The 21782-nt window shown below is 54.0% G+C and overlaps 9 protein-coding genes across 9 annotated transcripts; 4 read left to right on the forward strand and 5 right to left on the reverse strand.

Moving 5' to 3' along the window:
- Nucleotides 1-14: 14 nt before the first annotated feature.
- Nucleotides 15-930, reverse strand: CPAR01_04813 (uncharacterized protein; the record flags this gene model as incomplete). Its single annotated transcript, XM_060489093.1, has 2 exons — nt 15-791; nt 853-930. The coding sequence occupies 2 exons, from the start codon at nt 928-930 to the stop codon at nt 15-17; spliced, it is 855 nt and encodes a 284-aa protein (XP_060353299.1).
- A 944-nt stretch (nt 931-1874) lies between these two features.
- CPAR01_04814 (uncharacterized protein) lies at nt 1875-2465 on the forward strand (the record flags this gene model as incomplete). Its single annotated transcript, XM_060489094.1, has 3 exons — nt 1875-1934; nt 2002-2331; nt 2412-2465. 3 exons carry the CDS (start codon nt 1875-1877, stop codon nt 2463-2465), a joined length of 444 nt encoding a protein of 147 aa, XP_060353300.1.
- A 2366-nt stretch (nt 2466-4831) lies between these two features.
- On the reverse strand, nt 4832-6542 carry CPAR01_04815 (uncharacterized protein; the record flags this gene model as incomplete). The annotated part of the gene is made up of 4 exons (XM_060489095.1): nt 4832-5979; nt 6048-6255; nt 6321-6360; nt 6418-6542. The coding sequence occupies 4 exons, from the start codon at nt 6540-6542 to the stop codon at nt 4832-4834; spliced, it is 1521 nt and encodes a 506-aa protein (XP_060353301.1).
- Nucleotides 6543-7501: 959 nt separating this feature from the next.
- CPAR01_04816 (uncharacterized protein) lies at nt 7502-7717 on the reverse strand (the record flags this gene model as incomplete). Its single annotated transcript, XM_060489096.1, has 1 exon — nt 7502-7717. The coding sequence occupies one exon, from the start codon at nt 7715-7717 to the stop codon at nt 7502-7504; it is 216 nt and encodes a 71-aa protein (XP_060353302.1).
- Nucleotides 7718-9359: 1642 nt separating this feature from the next.
- CPAR01_04817 (uncharacterized protein) lies at nt 9360-9734 on the forward strand (the record flags this gene model as incomplete). Its single annotated transcript, XM_060489097.1, has 1 exon — nt 9360-9734. The coding sequence occupies one exon, from the start codon at nt 9360-9362 to the stop codon at nt 9732-9734; it is 375 nt and encodes a 124-aa protein (XP_060353303.1).
- Nucleotides 9735-9963: 229 nt separating this feature from the next.
- Nucleotides 9964-11826, reverse strand: CPAR01_04818 (uncharacterized protein; the record flags this gene model as incomplete). The annotated part of the gene is made up of 1 exon (XM_060489098.1): nt 9964-11826. One exon carries the CDS (start codon nt 11824-11826, stop codon nt 9964-9966), a length of 1863 nt encoding a protein of 620 aa, XP_060353304.1.
- A 1284-nt stretch (nt 11827-13110) lies between these two features.
- On the forward strand, nt 13111-14410 carry CPAR01_04819 (signalosome subunit; the record flags this gene model as incomplete). Its single annotated transcript, XM_060489099.1, has 2 exons — nt 13111-13387; nt 13443-14410. The coding sequence occupies 2 exons, from the start codon at nt 13111-13113 to the stop codon at nt 14408-14410; spliced, it is 1245 nt and encodes a 414-aa protein (XP_060353305.1).
- A 772-nt stretch (nt 14411-15182) lies between these two features.
- CPAR01_04820 (alcohol dehydrogenase GroES-like domain-containing protein) lies at nt 15183-16616 on the reverse strand (the record flags this gene model as incomplete). Its single annotated transcript, XM_060489100.1, has 2 exons — nt 15183-16334; nt 16506-16616. 2 exons carry the CDS (start codon nt 16614-16616, stop codon nt 15183-15185), a joined length of 1263 nt encoding a protein of 420 aa, XP_060353306.1.
- Nucleotides 16617-19646: 3030 nt separating this feature from the next.
- On the forward strand, nt 19647-20984 carry CPAR01_04821 (uncharacterized protein; the record flags this gene model as incomplete). Its single annotated transcript, XM_060489101.1, has 5 exons — nt 19647-19796; nt 20215-20270; nt 20318-20355; nt 20532-20619; nt 20750-20984. Coding segments are annotated over 5 exons (567 nt in total), but the record flags the coding sequence as incomplete, so codon positions are not given.
- Between the last annotated feature and the right edge of the window lie 798 nt (nt 20985-21782).

The following is a 21782-nucleotide window of genomic DNA, read 5'->3' on the forward strand; positions in this document are numbered from 1 at the left end:
GGGATTCCCTCCTTCTATTGAGATGCGCTCAGGTATTGCTCCACCGCCTGCACTGCACCCTCCCACTTGCTAGCCTCAATCAAGATGAGGTGGCCGTGCGACTTGACACCCATCTCCTGGAACGCGCGCTTGCTGTCCGCCACCGCCTTCTCCTCATTCGTGAACTGGAATGAGCCGTGGGCCACCGCGTGCTTCACAAACACCTCGTCCTCGGGGTGGAAGTGCCACAGCGCCGTGTCCGCCTTGGCCTTCTTCCCCTTCCTCTCCGTCTCGGTGAGTGTCGACTCGATCTCCTGGTACGTCTTGGACAGGATCAGGTAGTGCGTGAACTCGTAGGGCTCCTTGTCCTCGACCGCGGCCTCGATCTCGTCGACGAGCATGCGGTACATGGGCGGCGCGATCTCCGAGGGCATGTTGATGAGCCGCTCCGTCAGCACCAGGCCCACCTGCGCGCCGCTGTCGTTGAGCACCCGCGGGACGGCGGCGGCGAGGGCCGGGTTAGTCTGCGACTTTTCAATCATGTATTTGGCGAGATCCGCCATGGCGGGCTTTTGGCTGTGCTCTTGGACGTTGAGCGCCGTCATGAGCGCGTAGGCGTCGTTCTCCTTGCCGTCGACCTTGACTGTCGAGCCGATGGTGGGCTGGGACAGGATGAGGTCGGCGAGGCCTGAGATGTCAAAGAGCGTGGAGTCGACGTCGAGCAACTGGCGCAGGAGCGTCTTGGTGCCCTGGAAGTCGACCTCGGGGTCGAAGTTGAACCACTCAAAATCGACGTTGACAACGTCAAAGTCCTTGTTTTCTCAGTAAGTAGGATGGTCTCTGGTGTGGGAACGTGAGTGATTCGTCTCTCACCTCATCGTCGGAGCTCTCATCGGCCATCTTGACATCCTCCGCAGGCTTGGCCTCGTCTCTCTCTCTCTTCTTTCCCATCTTGAGATATGGCGTTGTGAGGAAGGGGTGTATTGAGTAAGTGGTGGTTTTTTTCCTTTTCTTTCTTGCGAAGAGGCTCGACCTGTAGACAAATGTTTAAGAGCAAGACTTTTGGCAATTAGATTGTCACTGCACCCAGCTAACTTGGCCAACCCTCATCGGTGAAGACGAATTTTTTGGTGGGGGTGCCCCTCACTAGACTGATTTGGGACGGGCCGGCAGACGGCCCTTATCGATAAGAGCGCCGCAGCCGCCGCCCGGGCTCCCGGAGCGGGTCCCGCTCCATCGCACTGTCAAGTCTCGGAACCTCCGCTTGATCAAGATCCTAATGTGGTGACGCATTCCCAATTGAACGATTGAAATTATTTTACAAAATAATCAGAAGTGTAGAGGCTATCGGGTTGAAATCCGATGTCATTTGTGTAAAGCAGAAGACTAACAGAAAGTAACCGGGCGGGCTCAGTCATGACAATGAATGGCCTTTGCCCTTTTGCCCTCCACTTTCCTTACGCCGAATCTTCCGTTTAGTATAATTCTCTTACGAGCTGCTCCTCGACCACGATACCTCTTGGTTTGGTTTGCATCACCAAAGGTCGGTCTTATCCAGGGGGTACCGTCTGCTTCGGGGAGCGATGCGGATGTCCCATGGCGTCCCACGGGTGCTCCAACGCCATATTCTTTCTTTGCTTCTCTCTCCATCTGTTAACCTATTTCCTAGCCCTTCCTTCCACCGGTCTTCCCTTCACCGCTCTCGGACCGTATTCATAACTCCCGATGAAGGCCCGCAACACGTCTCGCTCTGGTGAAGTGGAGAATCTTCTCCTGGGTTAGTATGCCTAAGCATCCCGGGATGAGCCGATTGCTTACTGACGCCTTTTAGGCTTGGTTTTATCTATTCACCATCGTCACATTGTCGGCCGTCTTCAGCGTTGAGGTTCGCTGAAATGGGGCATACTCGCAAGAAGAGAAAGGGGCATAAGAAACGAACTTCACAGAAAGAGAAGGTAAGTTTAGTGCGAATTTCCTCAGTTGCAGAGCGTACAGTGGTAAAAGTGTCTAACGAGTATTTAGCCAGATAATGAGGTCTCGACCTCGTCATCAAGTGCTCGCCGGCACGAGGCGCAGGATGACGAGGCATCTGCATCCGATTCCGACTCGGACTACGCCAACAACCTGGACCTAATTCAGGTGAACCTCAAACGCTCTCCCGCCCGTATGGTTTACCTCGTCGACCACATTCCACACATGAATCCTCCGCCAGACGTCGTTGCCACCCAAGACCCTCCATCAGAGTTCGCTTGGAAATCATGTCCAGGCTATAACATTGAGTATCTCCCAGCAAGAGAGCTTTTGGAAAAAGACAGCCCAAAAACGATAGAAGACCCTGTTCCAGTCAAGCTTGTCGGTTTTTATGTTACCCAGTCGATCGATCCAAGCGACTGGAGGATCGATTGGCGGGAACATGATAATGACCACTATAGCTCGGTAGCTTCCTTGTTTCTCAATACATCCTGCGGCGAGATAACGATTCATAACATCTACAACAACAAGCAATCCATCTCCATGTCAAAATTATTGACAGATTCAGATCATCCTGTCACTGACGAAAGTGCCATATTGGTTGGAGAGTTCAACCTCCACCATCCGGGATGGGGTGGAGATGGGGTTGCGCAAGTTGAGAAAGACGCCGAGATTCTTCACCAGGCAACAAGCATGGCAGGCATGCGATGCTTGTTACCACCCGGCCTAAGGACTTAATTACGGTCGGCTACCGACTCCGGCGATTTCTCAACCACGATTGACTTGGCCTTTGCCGGTCAGAGGCTTGAGTCTCGGGCTCATCCCACTCGAGCGCTGTCAGTACCTGGATTCGATTCAGACCACCGGCCGCTCCACACCAGGATCTCCTTTGCGCCCAATCGAGACAAGGAGCCACGCTTCAACTGGGACAAAGCAAATGAAAAGAAACACTGCATAGAAGCCAAAAAGCAATTGCTCATGATCGGCTGCCCCACTATCCGAACTGCAGCTTAGGTTGACGACCTAAATAACGATTGAGCGCAGTAATAGGATACATTACTACTTACTCAAGCGAGGTCTGCATCTTCCAAGTCAGTGACATCCTCCCAGTGGTTTTTTTACTTGTTTGTGTACTCATTCTTCAGGTACAGTAGACTAGCTGATCCCCGTCTTTCAACCCTTCCAAAGCCACAGCCAATGAATCGAGTTCATCACATTTTGTTGCCACATCAGCATTGCTGGGTAGGTCTTATCTTCTGAACGCATCACCAGCATCTAATCGTTTAGCAGTGTGTCGAAGAGCTCCAGGTAGTCGTTTGTGTTTGGTTGCCCTGTATTGAGTTGGACCAGGATACCTTTGAGGTGATCCTGTATGTCGACGATCGATCTACGGCCCGGTGTATCTTCCCCACACCGGCTCATCTCAGTGTCAAGCCATTCGACGCTGCTGCTCTCACCAATCCAATAATTCTGCCAGTGGGACTCTGAATAAAGCTCGAGGAAACTGCTGATCAGAGAAGATCCAAAGAAGCATTCACTGTCGCAACCTCTTCTGACTCAACGCCATTGGCAGCAGTGGGTGTCTCCTTTAACTTTCTCGGCCTCCCACGGGAGCTACGAGATATGGTCTATGAGCATTATTTGGAAGTCGAGGGAGGATACGTGTGTGACTCGCAGGCCTTCATCGATGGAAAATTAAGGGTAGGAAACCACGGCAGCCCCATTGAGCTGAACCTCATTTACGCTTGCCGCCGAGGGTTGCGACGGCTACTTTTGTGAAGACTTTCCCCGGGCCATGGCAGATATTGCTGACGGGGATGCAGGCTCCTCCGTTGTGCAGTGCAACTTTGACGTCGGCCAAGTATGGGTTGTAAAAAAGATGATCCACGACCACCGATCGTGGCCGCTCGAGAAGTGAAAGGCAGAGTGGCCCACACACGAACCAGCTCTGTGGGAGACTGTGCCCCCTTTGCCAGAGTGGATGGCTCTGTTGGAGAAGAACATATTAGAATACGATGAAAAGGCCAAAAACAGTGGTCGAGGAGCAGCGGTACGTACACGGCGATGAAATCATAACGACCGGCACACTTGGTACCGTCTCAATGACGACGGCTGAAAGGGTAAGGGGACACCATCCTTTTTGCGTAATGTAGGTCAGGAGCACCGTGGACTTTGATCCTTGAAGTGAAGGGGCTAAGTTGTCTGAAAGATGGATGATGTATAGAGCCCAAGGGAGACTTCCTCGTGTCTTAAAGCTCAATTTCAAGCATCTTACATGCCGTTGGCCCAGTCTCGTCAATGGCCCTACTGATTCTACGAATCCTCGCGTAATTTATTCACATCTTGTCAGAGCCAGATAAAAGATTAGGAGATGACAGATTCCTTCCACCCATGACGCCCGGGGTGGTCTTGACGTGGATCATTCTCAATCGCCTCACTCTCGCGAGAGACACTCACAAGCATGGAAACCGAGTCACATCTAGATTCAATACGTCAACCCTCTCACCAAATATGTTTCAGAACTCTCCTCTCCTCTTTACGCACATGCTTGAATCGATCGTCTTCCTCCTCGGTTCTCATATGCTACTGTACGCTCTGGGTCCGGCCAGCCTGCGAGACACCTCCCAGAGCACAGAACTCTTCAGACTATACGAAGTTCGACGTGGGTACTGACGGTCGACAAGCAAGTGCTTAGTTATGCAAGTGTGATCATCTGCATACTGGAGTTCGCCTTGCAGGCCTCCCTTGCTCAGCTAGATAATGACTATCTTCATCTCACCACCCACTCTCAAGACATCGCACACCTAAAGAGCAACAACCAAGAAAACTCACACGCGGATACTATGGAACATCTCCCTTTCTCCTTGCCAACACATGATCATTACAGCCCCTCTATCTTCTTCCCCTGGGCCCCCTTCTCGGCTTCCTCCTCATCAACCCCTCCTACGCCAGACTCCTCCAGAGCACCAGTGCTCTTCGTCACCGCCAACACAGTAGGCAAGGCAAACACCAGAGCTCCCATGCTCAACCCCCAATTCATCGCAAGCTGTGCCATGGCGCTCGCCCGCTGGGCGTTGATCCGCCACGCCATGGCCCCGCCTGCCGCCTGGAACGCCTTGTACGCGCCGACCAGCACCGCCGCCCGCCCCGTCGAGTTGGACTGCGCGCCCACGAGCCAGTAGCAATACGATTGCCACAGCGAATCGTAGGCCCCGTATAGCACATACAGCACCATGGGTCCGGCGGCTGACGTCCTCGCGCCGCTGCCCGGCGCGCCCTGCGCGTAGTCGACGTCCTGCACGTGGCCCCGGGCCCGCCGCGCGTCCTGCCACCGCTGGAACCGGTACCCGCCGCCCCAGATGGCCATGCCCGTGACGAAGAGGACGGCCCAGCCGAGGCGGGCACGCCCGGGGCGATCGAGCGCGGGCAGGTCGAGGAGGAGGCCGATGAGGAGGTCGCCGACCATTTGGGCGAGCCAGTAGAGGGCGCCGTTGAGGGAGCGGGTGCGGAGGGTGAAGGTCATGCCGTTGACTTCGTTCTGCTGGTACGAGTAGAAGACGTTGGCGCAGAAGAAGAGGGGCAGCATGCAGGCGACGCGCCAGGTGCATAGCGTCGTGGTCGTCATGGTCACGAGGCCCTTGGCCCTGGCGGCGAAGCCGGAGGCGGAGCCGTGTGAGCGATTGCGAGTCTCCTCCGCCTCGGTCACGGCGCTGAGCTGCGCGAGACGGATGCGTTTCGGGGAGCAAATGAAGAGGCCCAGGGCCCAGCCGAAGAGCATGACGGCCATGAGGGCGATGTACGTCGCGTCGTTGACGGTGCCAGTGGTGGAGGAGAAGTTTAGGCCAAAGGCGGCGAGGCTGCCGACGCCGCCGCCGAGGTTGAAGATGATCCAGAAGACGGCGATGGCGCGGCCCTTTTGCGACTCGTGGACGTAGGTTGTCATTATGGCGCCCTGGACGATCCATATGAAGGAGGAGCCGATGCCGAGGATGGCTCCAGAGGCGATAACGAAGGTTCCGTTTGCGGTGTCTTTGGGGCGGTTACATTTTGTAAGTATTGTCAAGGGGGAAAGACGGGAGAAGGGGGGGAGAACATACGGTTGAAGTTCAAGAGGCTTCCACTATAGAGGGCGTAGGTCCAGCCTCCGATGAGGAAAGCGATCTTCGGGCCTACGAGGGACAGGATTGGGCCCACAAAGAAGAGGGACGCCACGGCCGTCGTCGAGAGGAGGGCGACGGTTGCGTTGGCCGCTACTGTTGAGTCGACTTGACCGGAACCTCCTAGGCCGGTGAGGGCGTTATACATCTGGATAAGAGTTTCTGCGTCAGGATTTTGTGATCTCTCAGTCACACGAAGGAAGGGTTACTAACTCCAGGTAGACAGAAACAGATGAAGCTAATGAGGATGATTCTGCGGGCACACTTTAGCTGTTGCGACGAGGGTAGTCGGACTCTAGACGGATCCTACTGTGTCCACGGATTCGAGTACAGACTCATGAGCTTGGAGTTCTTCCCACCCTCGAGATCATGCTGGACGCCGGTTCCGGTGTGTGACGCATCGTCAGGCAGCTCTCGAGGTTCATCGGCAGTCATTGTCGATATCCTGGCTCGTTGATCGATAGGGTGATTGTCTTTCTCCTCGTATGCTGTGAACCCGAGCTAATCATGTCTCTTTTATTGCAAGATGATTTGACCAATACCCTCTATGGCTTATAACTACTGTAACATGTCCTCGACACCTGGTACTTCCAGAGGCAGCATCGAGATAGGGAGACAGGCACGAAAACATGGCAACGTTGAAGTTGAATATCTTGAGAAAGCTTGGCTTGCCCCGCCCTTCCTATCTTCGAAAGTTTTCCACTAGAGTACCATATTACTAACAAGCTTCCCTCGTCTTCTTGTTACCAAATAGGACATAGTAACAGCATGTTCTGACAGAGCGGGGAAATCGCACATGAGAAGATAAGCTGAGGATCCTCAATATTCTTCTCCACATTATCCAGTTTTTCTCCCTCGCTGGAACAGGAGGAATTCAAGTGTATCCCACAGTCATGCTGAGAGGAGGGGAAGGAATCTAGCAATAGTGTGAGTGAGTGCCTGGTCTAAGGACCTGAGGTCAGATTCGTGAAATGTGATTCGTTCATCCGCCCCAAAGAGGAGACAAAAGGAACCTGGGTCTGCCCCAGCTTTCTTTATCCGGCGCCACCCGCCGGCACGGTCCTCAATGACAAGGATCTTCCCTGAGGCTCCGCTCCGGCCCTCTTTCTTCTGACGTTGTTGTATCCGTGCACCCGTGGGATGCCCTGTTGCCGCACCGATGTCTCCGATGGAACGTGACATTGGGTCTCGGAGGTACGGACAGCACACGGCTCCGATCCAAGGCGGGATATTGCGGTAGTCGGATCTGGCGTTGCATCGAGATCTTTCATGGCCGGTGAGATGGCTCAGAAACTGAGATGACATCTGGTAAAAGTCCTATAACTACCTAATAATGGATAAAAAGTATGCCTTTCGATACCTCCTTCCGTCGCAAATTACAACATTCAACTTTATCAAAAGCTCGCACAAAATTCGAACGCTACTTGAACTATTGACGATGCACCCCGTAAAAACTCCACAGGGGAGGTTTCCTTTGATGTGCGACCACATTTGACGCGACCAGGAAAGGGTAGTCCACGTTCCATGCGGTCTGGCGTGGCAGCGTGAAACAACATACAACATGAGAGGGGGAGCGATATGGACCTTATTAAATCACCAAAGGCAACCATGCGTCATCTCAAGGCCCTGAGTGGGCTTCTTAGACCGGACGGGGTTTACTGGAACGTTACCTAAAGAAAGATTGATTGGAGATCTCATACAGGCACGGACACGATCTCCCCTCAAGAAGCAGAAAATTCAGAGAAAGAGGCATCACTCTGATGATGTAGTAAACCAGGTTCATGACTCTTGCTTTCCCCATGGGGAACATCAACGTTAACTCCAACGTCACATTTGGAAACACCCACCCCACATTCTGTACATTGTCATTCAGAGCCGAGCTGCAAGTCAATGACACTGAGCTAGTTGTACCCGAACGTTCGTTGAGACCACCCGCCCGTGTTCCCGTCTCACACCGGAGTCCGGAATCCTCGGGTCCGAGCACCCCCACCAAAGATCAGAGCGCCGCTCCGTGGGGTAAATCTTCACTTGACGTCAAGTCACGGTGCTCCGAAATAAGCGGCCGGGTGAGACTCTAGCCGAAAAACGGCGAGGAAGCCGGAGCCGTCTAGGTCGGCAGCCTGGGTGTAGGCTAGACCGGGGTCGCGCTTGTAGCATCTTGTAAGTTCGATGAACTCGACATCCTTTTGATTTCGGATCCCTCTCACTGAGTAGACTTCAGTCCGCGGTAGAACACACCAACGCCTGCATAGTGTGCTGCAACCTCACCAGGCCCCGTATGCGAACTTCTAAGCATGCGAATCATCAGGTCAGTAACAAATTCATATCTTCTTTCCCACACACCTTCCACCGTCAAAGCAAGAAATGGAAGGCTCCCTAAGACAGCGGGGGATTTGCATCGCGTCATGGGGTATATCCTCAACGCATAGCTCCCCCAAGGACGAGTTCGCTAGACGTTGTGAGCATCATTCCATGTACATGCATACAAACGGCGGATATACGCTTCGCAAACATCCCTCACCCAAAAACACGCAAAACCACAGGCGCCGGGCCGACGGCAATCTCCAGCCGGTATGGAGTACTCCTTACTGTGTTGCTTCTACCTCGTCACCGCTCATTGGTGGGCAAATATTGACTCTCATGGGGCTGTTTCGGCAAGCGATCCTATTCGCTGATAGACACAAACAACCTTGATCAATCTTGCCACCGTTTGAGATATCTGGGAGCGGGAAAATAAGTTGCGCTCTTTGCGGAAGCGAGATGTGTGCCGGGTTATCAAGGGACGATATCTGTCGTACCCATGAACAAGATTGAGTTTGTAGTTTTGGCCGGCTAGAAATGCCGATGTGTTAATTACCACGTAACCGTTTTAGGCCTTGGGATGTTGGATCCCGTGGTTCGAAATGGGGGTTTGCCGCGCAGGGGGGAAGACTTCATCCCTGCGTCCCTACTACACATGGGGAGGTCGCCACGAGGTCCCCTGCCAGTTGCGAGCTTCAGGCTCCTGCCACTGCTCAGACAAAGAGGAAAAGCTTTCGCACAATGGATTCTGTTCAACATCCAAGTTCGTGAGCTGGAACAAAGAACGCGCACTGAGAATAGCTTCCAGATACCGACTGAACAAGAACAATGAAGAACCATAACAGTGATACAAATAGCCCATGTCCTCCAGCTGAGAACCAGTAGCTTCAAATTCCAATCGATCAAGAATTCCTAAACGTAAAGAAGCGCGCCTCCAAAAGAAAGACCAAAATGTGTCAAGGTATCCAAACTACAATGTCCTGCGGCCACACAATTTTCACTCACTCAATCAACTGCGACAGCGTACACTGCCAGCAGCAGCAGCAACCCCAGCTTCAGCCCGTCTTCCTCAACGACAGCTGCTCCGCTTGCCACCGCCCCGCAAGCTACGCTCAGAACCGCGCGCGGCACGAGGCTGAGCACGCCGTGCTGATGGGTGAGTACATGCGGGCCGATGCTGCCGGTGACGAGGACGGCATGCGGCGGGCTCGGCGCGCCATGCTCGAGCACACGCTGCTGCTACGCCAGCGGAACTTTGTGGTGAGTTTGGTGAGAGAGAAGGCGGGTGGGGATGTCGAGTGGCCTGGTCTGCCTTCCCGTGAATGAAATGGTGAGGTTATTTGTGATGGTATGCATGGAATGATCTTGGAAGTGAGACAAGGTCAGGAATTTGAAAATAAAATTGAACTGAAATTGCAAATGGGGGTATAGATACAAAAATCTCAAGATGCCTCCTACACTAAATCCCCTCTTAAGCCTCGGTATGAGCTACAAGAATCAAAGACTGCCCTTCCCATAAACCAGGCGGCCTCTTGGTGAACATCCATCTCTTTCATCACCAAGGCGGGGAATACTTTGGCAACGCCCCAAGACGCACATCGCTCGGCCCCATGAACTGAGCAACATCCCATGCCGAAGGCATATACGGCATGTGACTCAGGTTCTGGTTTGGTGAATCCTGCCTCATCTGCTGCTGGCCAGCGTTCCCCTTCTGCGCCTGCACTTCCTTCTTCGCCTGCGTAAACTCCTTGACCCTAGCCGTGCCCAGCTTGCCTGCCCTTCTCTTGTCTGTGGGACAACGGAGCAGCGGGACCTGGATGACGGCGGAGAATATGTCCCGTATCTTCTGTTCCGGTTGGTTATGTCGCTTCGCCACCTCTTGGAATGGAAACATGTTGAGGCATGTGTCTGCGATGTCGACAATGATGTGTTTGGTCGTCGGTTGCATGTCGGGGACTCTGGTTGACTGAGGTTTCGAGAGGGTTGCTGCTTCTGGTTTGGCTGCTTGGGTAGGCGGCTGTTGCGTGACGTACGCCGGTGTTTGCGGGGCTGGGGAAGTAGGTCCGAGATGGAACATGTGTCCCGCCGGCTGTTGGGGAGGAATCCCGGCACCGAGATGCGGCTGTTGCGGATGGACTGCAAAGTGGCCAGCTGGTCCAGCCATCAAGGATTGTTGCAAGAGCGGGTTGTACATGGCCCCAGCCATCGCGTTATGGTACGGATTGAGTCCCAAGAGGTTTGTCCAAGGTTGCTGCAGAGACGACGGCGGAAGGGGAGCCTGACTGGGGGCAGATGCATTTGTGCCGTTTGGCAAGCCTGAGTTGACTGTCATGTTGGCAGCCTGCTGCCTCAACCTCGCCTCCACACATTGACGGCATGGTGCCTTTGCTCCCGACGCAGGGCGATCAGCGCAAGCCCCGGTCTGGATATCCGACGCGCCATGAGCGGTGTTGTGAACATCGGCATTCAGCGGTTTTGACGTATGTGTGTTTTGATGAGTATGGGTATGGAAGGGGAAAGGGGGGTCGTTGATCTTGGAACTGTGAAGGGATACCTGCTGATCCAAGAGAGTGCGAAGGTCATTCTTCGACTCCGTCTCGGCATTAGAGTGGTTCAGCGTTGACACAGACTCAGCTGTCTGTTGTAAGATAATTATGCCGTCTGCTTCTGATGCGGGCATAGAGTTAATCTTGCCCAGGTCAGTGATACCAGCTAGCATGGGAGCTGTGGGAATTGAGGGAGCCGTGGGTGTCTCCTTTGCAGTCTCAGCGTGGTTCTCGGTCTCTGCTTGCATCTGACTCGGCGTACCTTGTTCTCCTGATAGTTGCGCTTGATACACATGAGGTGAAGTCATGGTCGACAGCATAGCTGGCGGGATCGGCGCGGGAACATCAACCACCGAATCGTTGGTTCCGCTCGTGCAAACAGGTGCAGATCCATCATTCTTGTCAATTCCGAGCATGGAAGGCGAAATATGTTCGGGAAGTGATTTGGGAGACACCGGTGGTGAGCACTGTGGTCCAGTAGACGGTGCAGTCCAGAATGATTCGGAATGACAGGCCCTCTCTGGAGTCGGCATGGAGCATCCTCTCATCGGGTCAACGTCCGGCAAACGGGCCGTGGTTGAGTGATCGACCATGCCCGTGCTTCCCCGTCGTTCCGGCTGAGAGATTGGCTTGGCGGGCTCGGACGGCTGGTTGTTGATGGGGGCGGGAGTCCCCGCCGCCGGTGAGTCTGTGGTGGAATGTGGCGTGACCAGCTGATAGCCCCCGATCTTCCTCTTCTTGACAGGATTGGAAGATACGAATTGGACGTCGTCATCCTCTCGTTTCGCTGGTATCACAGGTTGTGGGTATGGTGCAAGCCCTGTTGGATAGACTGGGGGAAACATGCCCAGATAGTGGTGGGAGCTTTCCATATCGATGAGAGAGTGACAGTGATGGAGGGGAAAAGAGGGAGAGATGAGTGTGTCTTGCGGATGCGGGAGCGGGAGCGGATGCAACATCGATGAGATGAGGGAACGCCGCTAGCTGATAAGAAAACGGCCGAGCATCCATATTTGAACCCTGTGCCAACCAACAACGGGCTCTGCTGGGTACATGTTGGAGTTGACGGGGGCAGCTGAGCACATCCAGTAACAGCGAGCCATGAACAGCAAAGAAGGAAGCCAAGAGAAGAGTGTTGGCATGCTGCACAGTTTGCCTTTGAGTCGTTCTCTTTGGTACGGTGGGATTCCATCCCAGCCTGGTGTGCCTGGCAGAAAGAAGAGGAAAATCACAATGTTTTGCGTACCGTGACGAGCACCTTGATGCCACTTTTCTCGGGTCCAGGATGCAGATTGCCACTTGGCAGGGAAGGCGGCATGTGGTGCCCAAGTGAGTAAGGTACCATGACTTCAAGGAGGTGTGCAGAGCTGCCAGCGCTCTCATCAATGCTGCTCAAAAGTGAAAGACCTTGAGACTATTGGGTCGGTCTCTTGCTTGTCTATAAAGTTACAAGCTCGGACAATGAAAGCGACCGGGGTCGTTCTCATCTGAGGCACTTGCTCCATTGTCCAGTTATGGACTCATCTAGTGTCTTCGTGACCTTATCAAGGCAGGGGTCAATGACGCTGATTGAAATGGGCAGCACATGACAAGACATCATCAAGCCTGGCCTCCATGATAGTGCAAGTTACTCCAAGCTGGAATGAATTTGAACAGAATACCTCATCGCAATGAATAGTGCTCATTCTGTCTACACCAAGAATGCTGTTGATGAAGAGTGGTACATTGGTACAGAGGTACAGAGCACCTCACCTCAGTTCATGAAAATTACAGTGAGCAAAGTAGGCCCCACCATAGCTTCCAAGCTACCCGCCTTGCTTTGATTGGTCACAGATTGGAACAGTCAGCATGTGGCTTGACTCTTTGCCTCAGCCTCTCGTCATGTTAAGCTCCCGTTCGGTCTGTGGACCATGCCTTCCCCACATCGCGGGGCAGCCTCAAGGCAGCTTCACCTCCACCACCGACACCTTCCCCGAGCGACGAACCACACATCTGCAACTGTACCTGCAGCAACAACAGCAAGCGCCACTGACTTAGACAAACACCAAGCAAAAGGTCTTCGATCCAGATCGTCCCTCCCTTGACCGCCTCGTATGGTCTCAACAATCGAGTAGAAAATCCGACATCCTGTGGCGACGGCCAGAGAAGCGTCAGCCATGGCTTCCTCCGACGTGAACCCTCTCATTTCGAACCAAAAGTCCTCGGAGCTCCAGGCAATCCTCCACCCTCTGGTCCTCCTCACAATATCCGACTACATCACCCGTCATACTCTGCGGTCGCAGCAAGGACCCATTGTCGGCGCCCTTCTCGGCCAGCAGAATGGTCGCGAGATTACTGTCGAACATGCGTTTGATTGTCACACAATACCGGCATCTGAGGTGGAAGGAGGCTACCTTCTGGACTCCGGACGCTTCGGCGCAAGACTAGAGCAGAGTAAGCTCATCTGTTTCTCATTTTATACGCCTTCGTTGGACTAACACTCCCTAAGTGAAGACAGTTCACAAGGACCGAAGCCTAGACCTGGTCGGCTGGTACACTCTACTCGCAGTGACAGGCCCGACACCGACCATCCTCCCGATCCACCACCAGCTCCTCTCCGAATTCAACGAGTCGGCTCTCCTCCTCGGCTTCCACCCTGAGGAAGTCTTTACTCATTCCGTGGGCGGCAAGCTGCCCATGACCATCTATGAATCCAACTATGAGGTAGACGACCCGAGGGCTGCCGAGGCTGAGGGCGAGGACAAGAAGATGGATGACGGAGAATCAAAGCTCAAGCTACGCTTCCGCGAGCTGCCATACACGGTAGAGACGGGCGAGGCTGAGATGATCAGCATGGACCATGTTGCGCGCGGTGCCGGCAACGCGACCGCCGTCGAAGCTCCCAAGGAGACTGCGAAGCCCAAGGTTCAGCTCGTTGAGTCGGGCGGCAAGCGTCGCGTCGTCGTTGCCGACAGCGCAGATGGCGACGATACAGAGGCCCAGCTGTCTCCAGAAGAGGAAGAGATGGTGGCCGCCCTCACGGCCAAGGCGAACGCTGTCAAGATGCTTCAGGGCCGCATCCGCCTCATCACAACCTACCTCGAGCGCCTGCCGGCCGAACCTCTTGTCGGGGCGGACCAATCCGACGCCGCATCCGCCACCACAGGTGCAAAAACTACACCATCTCACACCATCCTCCGCCAGATTCAAGCCCTCGTGAACCGGCTGGATCTCGTTGTTCCCTCTGACGCGGAGGGCTTCGAAAAGGAGGTACTCTGCGAGGAGAACGAGGTCGCCATCACGTCACGTCTCAACGACCTCATGCAGAGTATCAGTGGCATGCGCGACCTAGGCAAGAAGTTCAGCATCGCCGAGTCCGCACGTGTCAGGAACCGCGGCGGTGCGGCGGCGGCCGACTTCTCCAGCTACGGCCCTTCCGGCTTCAACCTCCCGGGCGCGGGAGACATTATGATGTAGAGGGGATAACGGTCGACGACTAGTCAAGGGAGCGAAGAGTCTTTTATGGCGGCGGTTGCGCGCATCATCAGCCTATCTGGGATTCATGGGGAGGCGTTTCGGGGATAATGTAGACATGACGACACTTGCAAGGGGCATGAAAACCCTCGAAAAAATACAAACTCTTTGGTCAAGATACACCAATGTCAGTGGGTTCCTTGAACCTCCAGTTCCAGCTCCATCAGTGAATTTGCATGAGCTCAGATTTAATCCGTGGGTAGTCCCGGATGTGGAAGGTACTGCCTTAGCTACTGGACCACCGGGGCCTCATACCTTAATGTTTAATCACAATCGCCGCCACCGGCGCCTTCCCACGTCCACGCTCCCTTCCTTCATTGACGTACCTTCCTCATGTATCTCAAAAAGATAAATCCTCTCCTCCCTTTTGATTTTCTTGTTTGACTTTTTTTTTCATATGTCACAATATCATAGTTTATCATGTTATCCGTTTTTTATTTTCAGCCTGCAGCCTACCTATGCTCTTTTCTCTTGTTTTTTTTGTGTCCCGGTAAACCCAACGATCCTTCTTACTCTCTAAGTAGGTATCAACTTCATCATCATCATGACCACCTAGTCAAACTATCCAACGCTTGCTTTCCAAAATATAGTAAATGGAGAAGAAAGAAAAGAATCTATGGTACTATCTATAATCAAACCTGCATACTTGCAAACCACGAACCCCAAAAAGAAATGCAAATTTGGAATTACGCATCAAGAGAAGAGGGGCTCCAACTCAAGCCTCGATAACAACCTTGAGCACAAGCTTCCCCTCGTCATCAAACGTCCGACTCGCCAGCTCAAACGCCTTTGACGCGTTCTGCAACCCCTTGAACCGGTGCGTAACCATATCATCCAAAGGCGGAAGCCCGCCGTTGCCCTTGGCGCAGAGCAGACGGACGCCCGTCGGGTAGGTATTCGCGTACCGGAAGATGCCAAGGATATCAATCTCCCGCAGGTGCGCGACCGACAGCGGCAGAGTCTGCACGGGCGTGCCCATGCCGACCATGATGACTTTCCCGCCGGGCCGCGTGGCGTACAGGCTGGTGTGCATGCAGACCTCTTTGCCGGTGCACTCGAAGGTGACGTCGACGCCGTCGTCTTCGGCGTCCGAGTCGAGTTCTTCGGGCACCTTTGTGAGGGCCAGGATTTCCGCGGCGAGGGACTTCGCGCCGTCGAATTTGCTCTGGACGCTCTGGACGGAGAAGATGCTGGCGGGCGTCATGACGCCCGGGTCGGCTGGCGTGGAGGTGCCGGAGTTGGTCTTGACGACGTGGCCGTGGGTGGCGAAGCCCTTTTCGACGGCGTAGTTTACGCGGCCGGCATCGACGTCGGTGATGGTAACTTCGGAGCAGCCAGCTTGCCGCGCCATGGCGGCTGTCAGAAGTCCGACGGTTCCTGCGCCGATGACCAAGGCCGTTGAGCCGGGGTCCGGCGCGGCTCTGTTGACGGCGTGAATGGCGACAGAGAGCGGCTCGAGGAGGGCGGCCGCTTCGTAGGAGACGTGGTCGGGGATCTTGTGGCACCACGCCGCCGGATGGTTGATTCGTTCCTGGAGGGTTCCTTGGTAATGGGGCACGCTCTTGGCGCTAGACCGGAACTTCATCTTCTTGCAGAGGTTGTATCTGCCTTTACGGCAGATGGTGCACTGTCCGCAGGGGACGCCGACCTCGAGAGCGACGCGGTCACCCAGCTTGAAGCCCGTGACCTGGGGCCCGATAGAGACGACCTCTCCCGAAGATTCGTGGCCTAGGGAGAGGGGGTGACACGCACAGAGGTCGCCGTTGGCGAACTTCTTGTAGTAGCTGACATCAGACCCGCAAATACCGGTCCGCTTGATGGCAATCTGCAGCTCCCCGGCGACCGGTTCTTCGATGCTCCTCGTCTCCTAAGGGGTACGAGTGTCGTTAGAATTAACATGTCCAAGGCGGGGCGGCTTTTGACACATTCAGGTATAGGGATGCAATAGGATCAACGTGGGGGAACCCTCGTGTGACGAACGAGCCCACATTCTCCACGTCACAATCCATGACCATGAGCCTAAGAAAGTTGAACTTACCAATCGCAAGTCTCGAGGACCATACAAGACTGACGCAGTGACTGAACAAGACTTTGACTTGTAGACGGGTAGGTGCATTGGTGCCATCTCACCCGTTGCGACTGGGGCCATGATGGAAGTTGGATGACGCCGGCGGCGTGGGGTGAAGCGTGGGATGATGGGTTAGGGTGTCAAAGGGGGCTTGGCCTAACTTCCTAATAGGGAGGGCTCGATGAGTGGGATTGGCCCAAGTGCCGGATGAGGGGTGCCGACAACACAAAATATGCTGAAAGACACGAGGGCGAGGGTCCTGGGAATGAGGGACGGGAGGGGACCGGCGCGGGGTGTCTCGAGGACTGATAGGTTCGCTTTGGTATTTGGAGTTTGGGGGTAATTGGGGGGCCACAAGAGGATAGACAGGGTTATTTCGTGGGATGAAGATGTAAGGAACCCAAGCTAATACGATTCCCGTGCGAAAATGGAGGTGAGCGAAATAGATTATCACTTGACAGAATGAAATGATAACCGGAAGAGCAGGAGACTCGAGATAAAGGGAATTATGAAGAAACTTTGGCGCGAGGGGCCGCTGCTCCCCACCACCCCTTAAATAGGCTTGCGTGCTTGCCCGGCCCCCGGGCACTCTCAACGTCCTGATGAATGATGCTCTTGGTGGTGTCAATCGGTGATAGACCAAAGTTGCAAGGGGCTATCTTGGGTGAATGGGGAGACGGATGGACAACGGGCCATGAGCATACCTATCGAGGGTGACCATGATGGGGAGAGTTGGCCAAGTTCGCCCAACCAAACATCGACCAGTTATCGGAGCCAAGCTAAGAGCTTCGTACATGTAATCTCGGGAAATCATATGCAAGAGACATCTAGCGACGGAGCCACCTCAGCGTTCGGCAGCAGCACAAACCTTGGCCGGTATCGTACTGGCTTGCGAGGCGAAGAGATGAAAGGGAACAGAGTAGGGATGGGTAGGCAATACCGGGCGGTAGTGTACATGGTTCGGCAAGGAACGAAGCATGTCGGGCCAGGACGTGTCCGCATTTGGGCAGCAGCTGTACGCACTGGGCGTGAAATTGTCGTGGCATTGGTTGACGATGCTGGACAGGTGGAAAACAGGACGGCGGATGGAAGTAACTTTTCGCCTTTTGCGGTGACTAGGTAGGCCCCTGTTGAGCCACTTCCGAAACTCTCCAAGCATGGCACAGATGGAGGGGGCTCAACGAGCAAATGGGGAACTAGCGGCTGGTGATGGGACGGCTTGGATGGCATCAGTGCGGTGACAGATATCGGCATGCATGGGGCTTCGACATGATAGTCATAGATGCAGTGCCTCGCCTGCATGTGTCGCAGGTTGCGGTGACGGGCTATACCTGTCCTGGGTCGTGAGGCTAGTCAGGAGCCTGAAGGTAAACAGAGCGAGCACGAAGACATGACGATGGCGAATCGCAAGAGGAAAAAATGTAGGTTTGCCTCCCTCTCTGTCTCTGTCTCTCGCTCTCTGTGGAACGGCCGCATGCGCGGACTGGGATATTGAGCCAAGTGGACAGTTAAGGTATGGTCGGTGAGGTACCCGGGAGTGAGGGCCCGGAACAGAATGGACCACGACAGGGGTCAATGGGAGGGGTAGGAGGGGAGGGGAGAGCCGGGAGGGGGGACAGTTGTGGCAACGGGGATGCATGGCTCTTGATGGAGGGTAGGAAATGAGCAGGTGTGGTGAACAAGGAAGATGCCGTAGGCAAAACTACTTTGTCTGCGCCTGTATCCGTACCATGATCTTGCGTGTAAGGGTTCCGAGGGACAGATGGGACGGGACAATCGCGGATGAATTGCGACAGATGATGGACAATGAACCCAAGATGAGGCGATGAATGCCCTGGTTAGATGTGCCAGAGTTGCAGGAAGAATGGATATGGAGATAGACGGTGAGAAAGAGGAGACCTCTGACCAGGGCAGGGCACTGAGAAACGACATAGTTGGCTAATTGAGGTTCGAGTTCCGCACGAGATTCGCAACGAAGCACCGATTCGTGGCCCTCGTTGAGTGCGTAGAATCCTGCCAGGGGGGGGGGGGTCCAGTCGGATGCTCGGCGGTCGAAGGATTGAGCATCTTTGTGTGGCCAATGAGGCGACATGTTCCATCGATAAAAGTTCAACGCAATTTGAATAAGTAAAGAGGTAAGGTAAAGGCTGAGTGACATGCGAATTTGGTAGTTAGAACTAAAGTAGAGCAGGCGAAATGTCGTAAACTTCGAATTTGCATCGACGGAGGCAGATTAAGGTGTGATCGAGTCCAAGATAGCTTAAGTCAAGTAGTTGGTAAGGAAGAATTGCAGAGAAATCCAAAGATTGACTTTTTAGGTTTCCCTCTTGCCTCTCACGATCCCTGGTTGCCTCTCTTCCAAGTTTGCACTTTCTGATTTCTGTGCACCGATCTTCTGATTGAAGGAAGAGAAGGTTCGGATAAGGCGCCTTCGTGATTTCCTCGAAATTACATAATCACGCAACAGTTCGGATGGCGGGGTGCCAAGGCAGGGACCTTCCTTGTCTACTTACATCCTCTACTCCCTACGGAGTACCTCTTTCCATTCCTCTGCTGCACATTTTCAGTGCCGCCCGCCTTCATCCGTCCGTACTTCAGCACCTTCGGTTCCCCTCGAAGACACGTTATGGCATTCTGTCAAACCTTTCGTCCTGAAATGGAGCGAATCTGCAGCTTTGGCACATTGAGCTTCCCTCCCTCCGCGGCCACATACGTACGACGCTGCATGGTTGTTGTTGCCGCCTGCATTCCATCGTCTTGGCCGAACCGTCCTATCAACCAGCCGTCGGATACGTTCTAGAATTAGAGCTACCGCCTTTACAAGTTACAACAGCTTTGGTGCTCAAGACCGCCCATCCCTCATCACTCTCTTCTGGCATATGTTCTACGGCACGGCTGCGCATCTATCGTTCCCTATCCTAGCCGACGGTGGCGCACATCCCGTTCGTTCCGCGGAATGAGGACGCTGCCGGTCGTTGAAGGCCATCACCCGTCCCAGCTAGCGAAGCGCCATGGTTCGCGACATCGAACCATTTTCTCCGTCGATCGCTTAAGAAGACCAGCAAGTTAACAGCTAGAGAGACACTGCTGAACAGCCGCTGTTGACCAGCTGCTCTCTCTTGTCATGGATATGGGAACTTCATTATTGCGCCTTGCTCCCAGCGGTTGCAAAAACCTATTGAACACCAAGTATCTTCACAGAGCTCATATCCTCAGATTGAGCTGCGCACTCAATCCTGCACGTCAGGCTCCGCTGTGATGGTATGCCCTCCGGTCCCCTGGCCGCGGCGGCAAAGACCCCCAGTGGATTCCTCTGAGGGGAGGGACATGGACCGCAGGCCCCATCTGGTGGACCCCGGCTTAGTTGACGGGGCCTTCAAGGGCCTTGCCTACACCTATCCTTGCAACAATGGATTTTAGTATCAAAAGACGGCACAAGAACACGATGCCGAGGCTCTAACCGGCCGAACCAGATCATGTCGGAAGCAATGCGTCCTCCAAGAATTCAGTACTTTCTTGAACCGGTCCCGGAAAGGCCTTCTCATCGTGACGCCCTCGGTGCCAGAAAGCGTTCCTCGGGCCTCGACTTCAGTTTGATATCACTGCATCGACCAAAACGTCTATAACAGCGTATATCGAAGGCACTGCAACTGCTGCTCCTTTACCTGATTTCTGTTAGCGCTCGAGTCTGCGCCAATCTGATCGAGTGGTTGGGTCCAAGTTCTCCGACTGCTGGTATGCGGATACACTGCATGTGCACCTCCATTTTACCGGTCCTATAGCGAGGCGCTGCGCATGGCTGGTCCTGACCCCAGCCCTTGTAAGTCCTCGAAAGCCCATGACTACCTAAAATACATGGATGACCGTACCTTATCCTGATCCGCAACTCCTGACGCATCCGCAGTCGGCACGCAAAACCCTGCCCGGATTCCGGCCACTGCATTTATTTGTCAAGTCAGACTAATGATACAGACTGCGGCCTTCTAACTTGCATAGGCTGTATTGCCTCAACGGCGAAGCATCTGCAAAAAGAGAGTTGGCATATCACAGTTGGTGGCAATGCCGCCTGTTCTGATATGGCGTAGTAACTGAGTCGCAGCCCCTGGCTACACCTCGCCTGACCAAAAAGTCATGGGTATTGGATAAAGTCGTTTGAAGCTGATCGACTCAAACTCAATGCCAATCGTACACATTTTCCTGCATGGACGCGAAAGTGGTTCTCTTGATGGCAAGGACCAGTGCGAGACATCAACGTCATCTTCTGGGCTCAGCAAACTTGGAGATACATTCGAGAGCTGCAATGATCACCCAGCTACTGTTCCCGTGGATAGCACTAGCATGTACGGCGCCCGCATCTCTGAGGCGCGCCAGATGTTTGAAAGCACACTCACTACTCTACTGAACCCCAAACGAGTGATCTCCAAGTGTACTATCACACGGAGAGCCTGAGCCGGCATTGCAATCCTCAACACGGCAAGATCTACTTCTCTGCTGTGAGGCAGATGCGGGATGAATCAGGAGCTGGTTTGTCTGACGACTCAGTCAGGGCTTAGTATTGAAAGAGTCAAGAATCTCGCATATCCGCAACCGCAGGCTGCTTGGGTATCACATTCAACGGTGGCCAGCAGATACGCACTGCGAAACAAAAATTGGAGACAATTTTCCAATTCGGAGAAACCCTGCATGCTCACGCAATCGGAACGCATGGCATTACCCAGGGCCTATGCAAAGGAGTGTCGAGTGGAGCTCTTCGTCATGTCTGCCTGAAGAGAACCCATGCGCGAGGCTTTACCTGGGTGTACGTGATACTGATGAGCAGGCCGTCCTCTTCTCGGTATGCGAAAGAAGAAGAGAGAAGCCCGTCACGTCATCTCATGGGAAGGTGTTGGTACAATGATGTCGCCGAAGACGAGCGTGAGCAGCCTCGGGACGAAAGTCTGGTCAGTCCTCTGATATCACCAGGGAGAGCAGCTATAACAACTAACACGGTCCACGGAATTGTTGTCCGATCTACCAATGGACGGCCTTGACATATCTAAGACAGAGACTCTTCTCTTCTGAGCCGCATGGAATCGAGTCATTGCAGTATTGACGATGAGGGTCACTTGCCAGCGGCGCCTGGAATCATTCCATTACCGGCGATTTTCTCCAAACCTCAGGCTTCAGCTCCAGGGCAGACGGATGTCTGGATTGACACCTGCCGACGTAGTTGCCGAGTAATGACCTTGCTTCCAGACGGCTATTGAT

Source organism: Colletotrichum paranaense (assembly GCF_030867605.1).
Source record: "Colletotrichum paranaense strain IMI 384185 chromosome Unknown Scaffold_3.1, whole genome shotgun sequence".
NCBI lineage: Eukaryota > Fungi > Ascomycota > Sordariomycetes > Glomerellales > Glomerellaceae > Colletotrichum > Colletotrichum paranaense.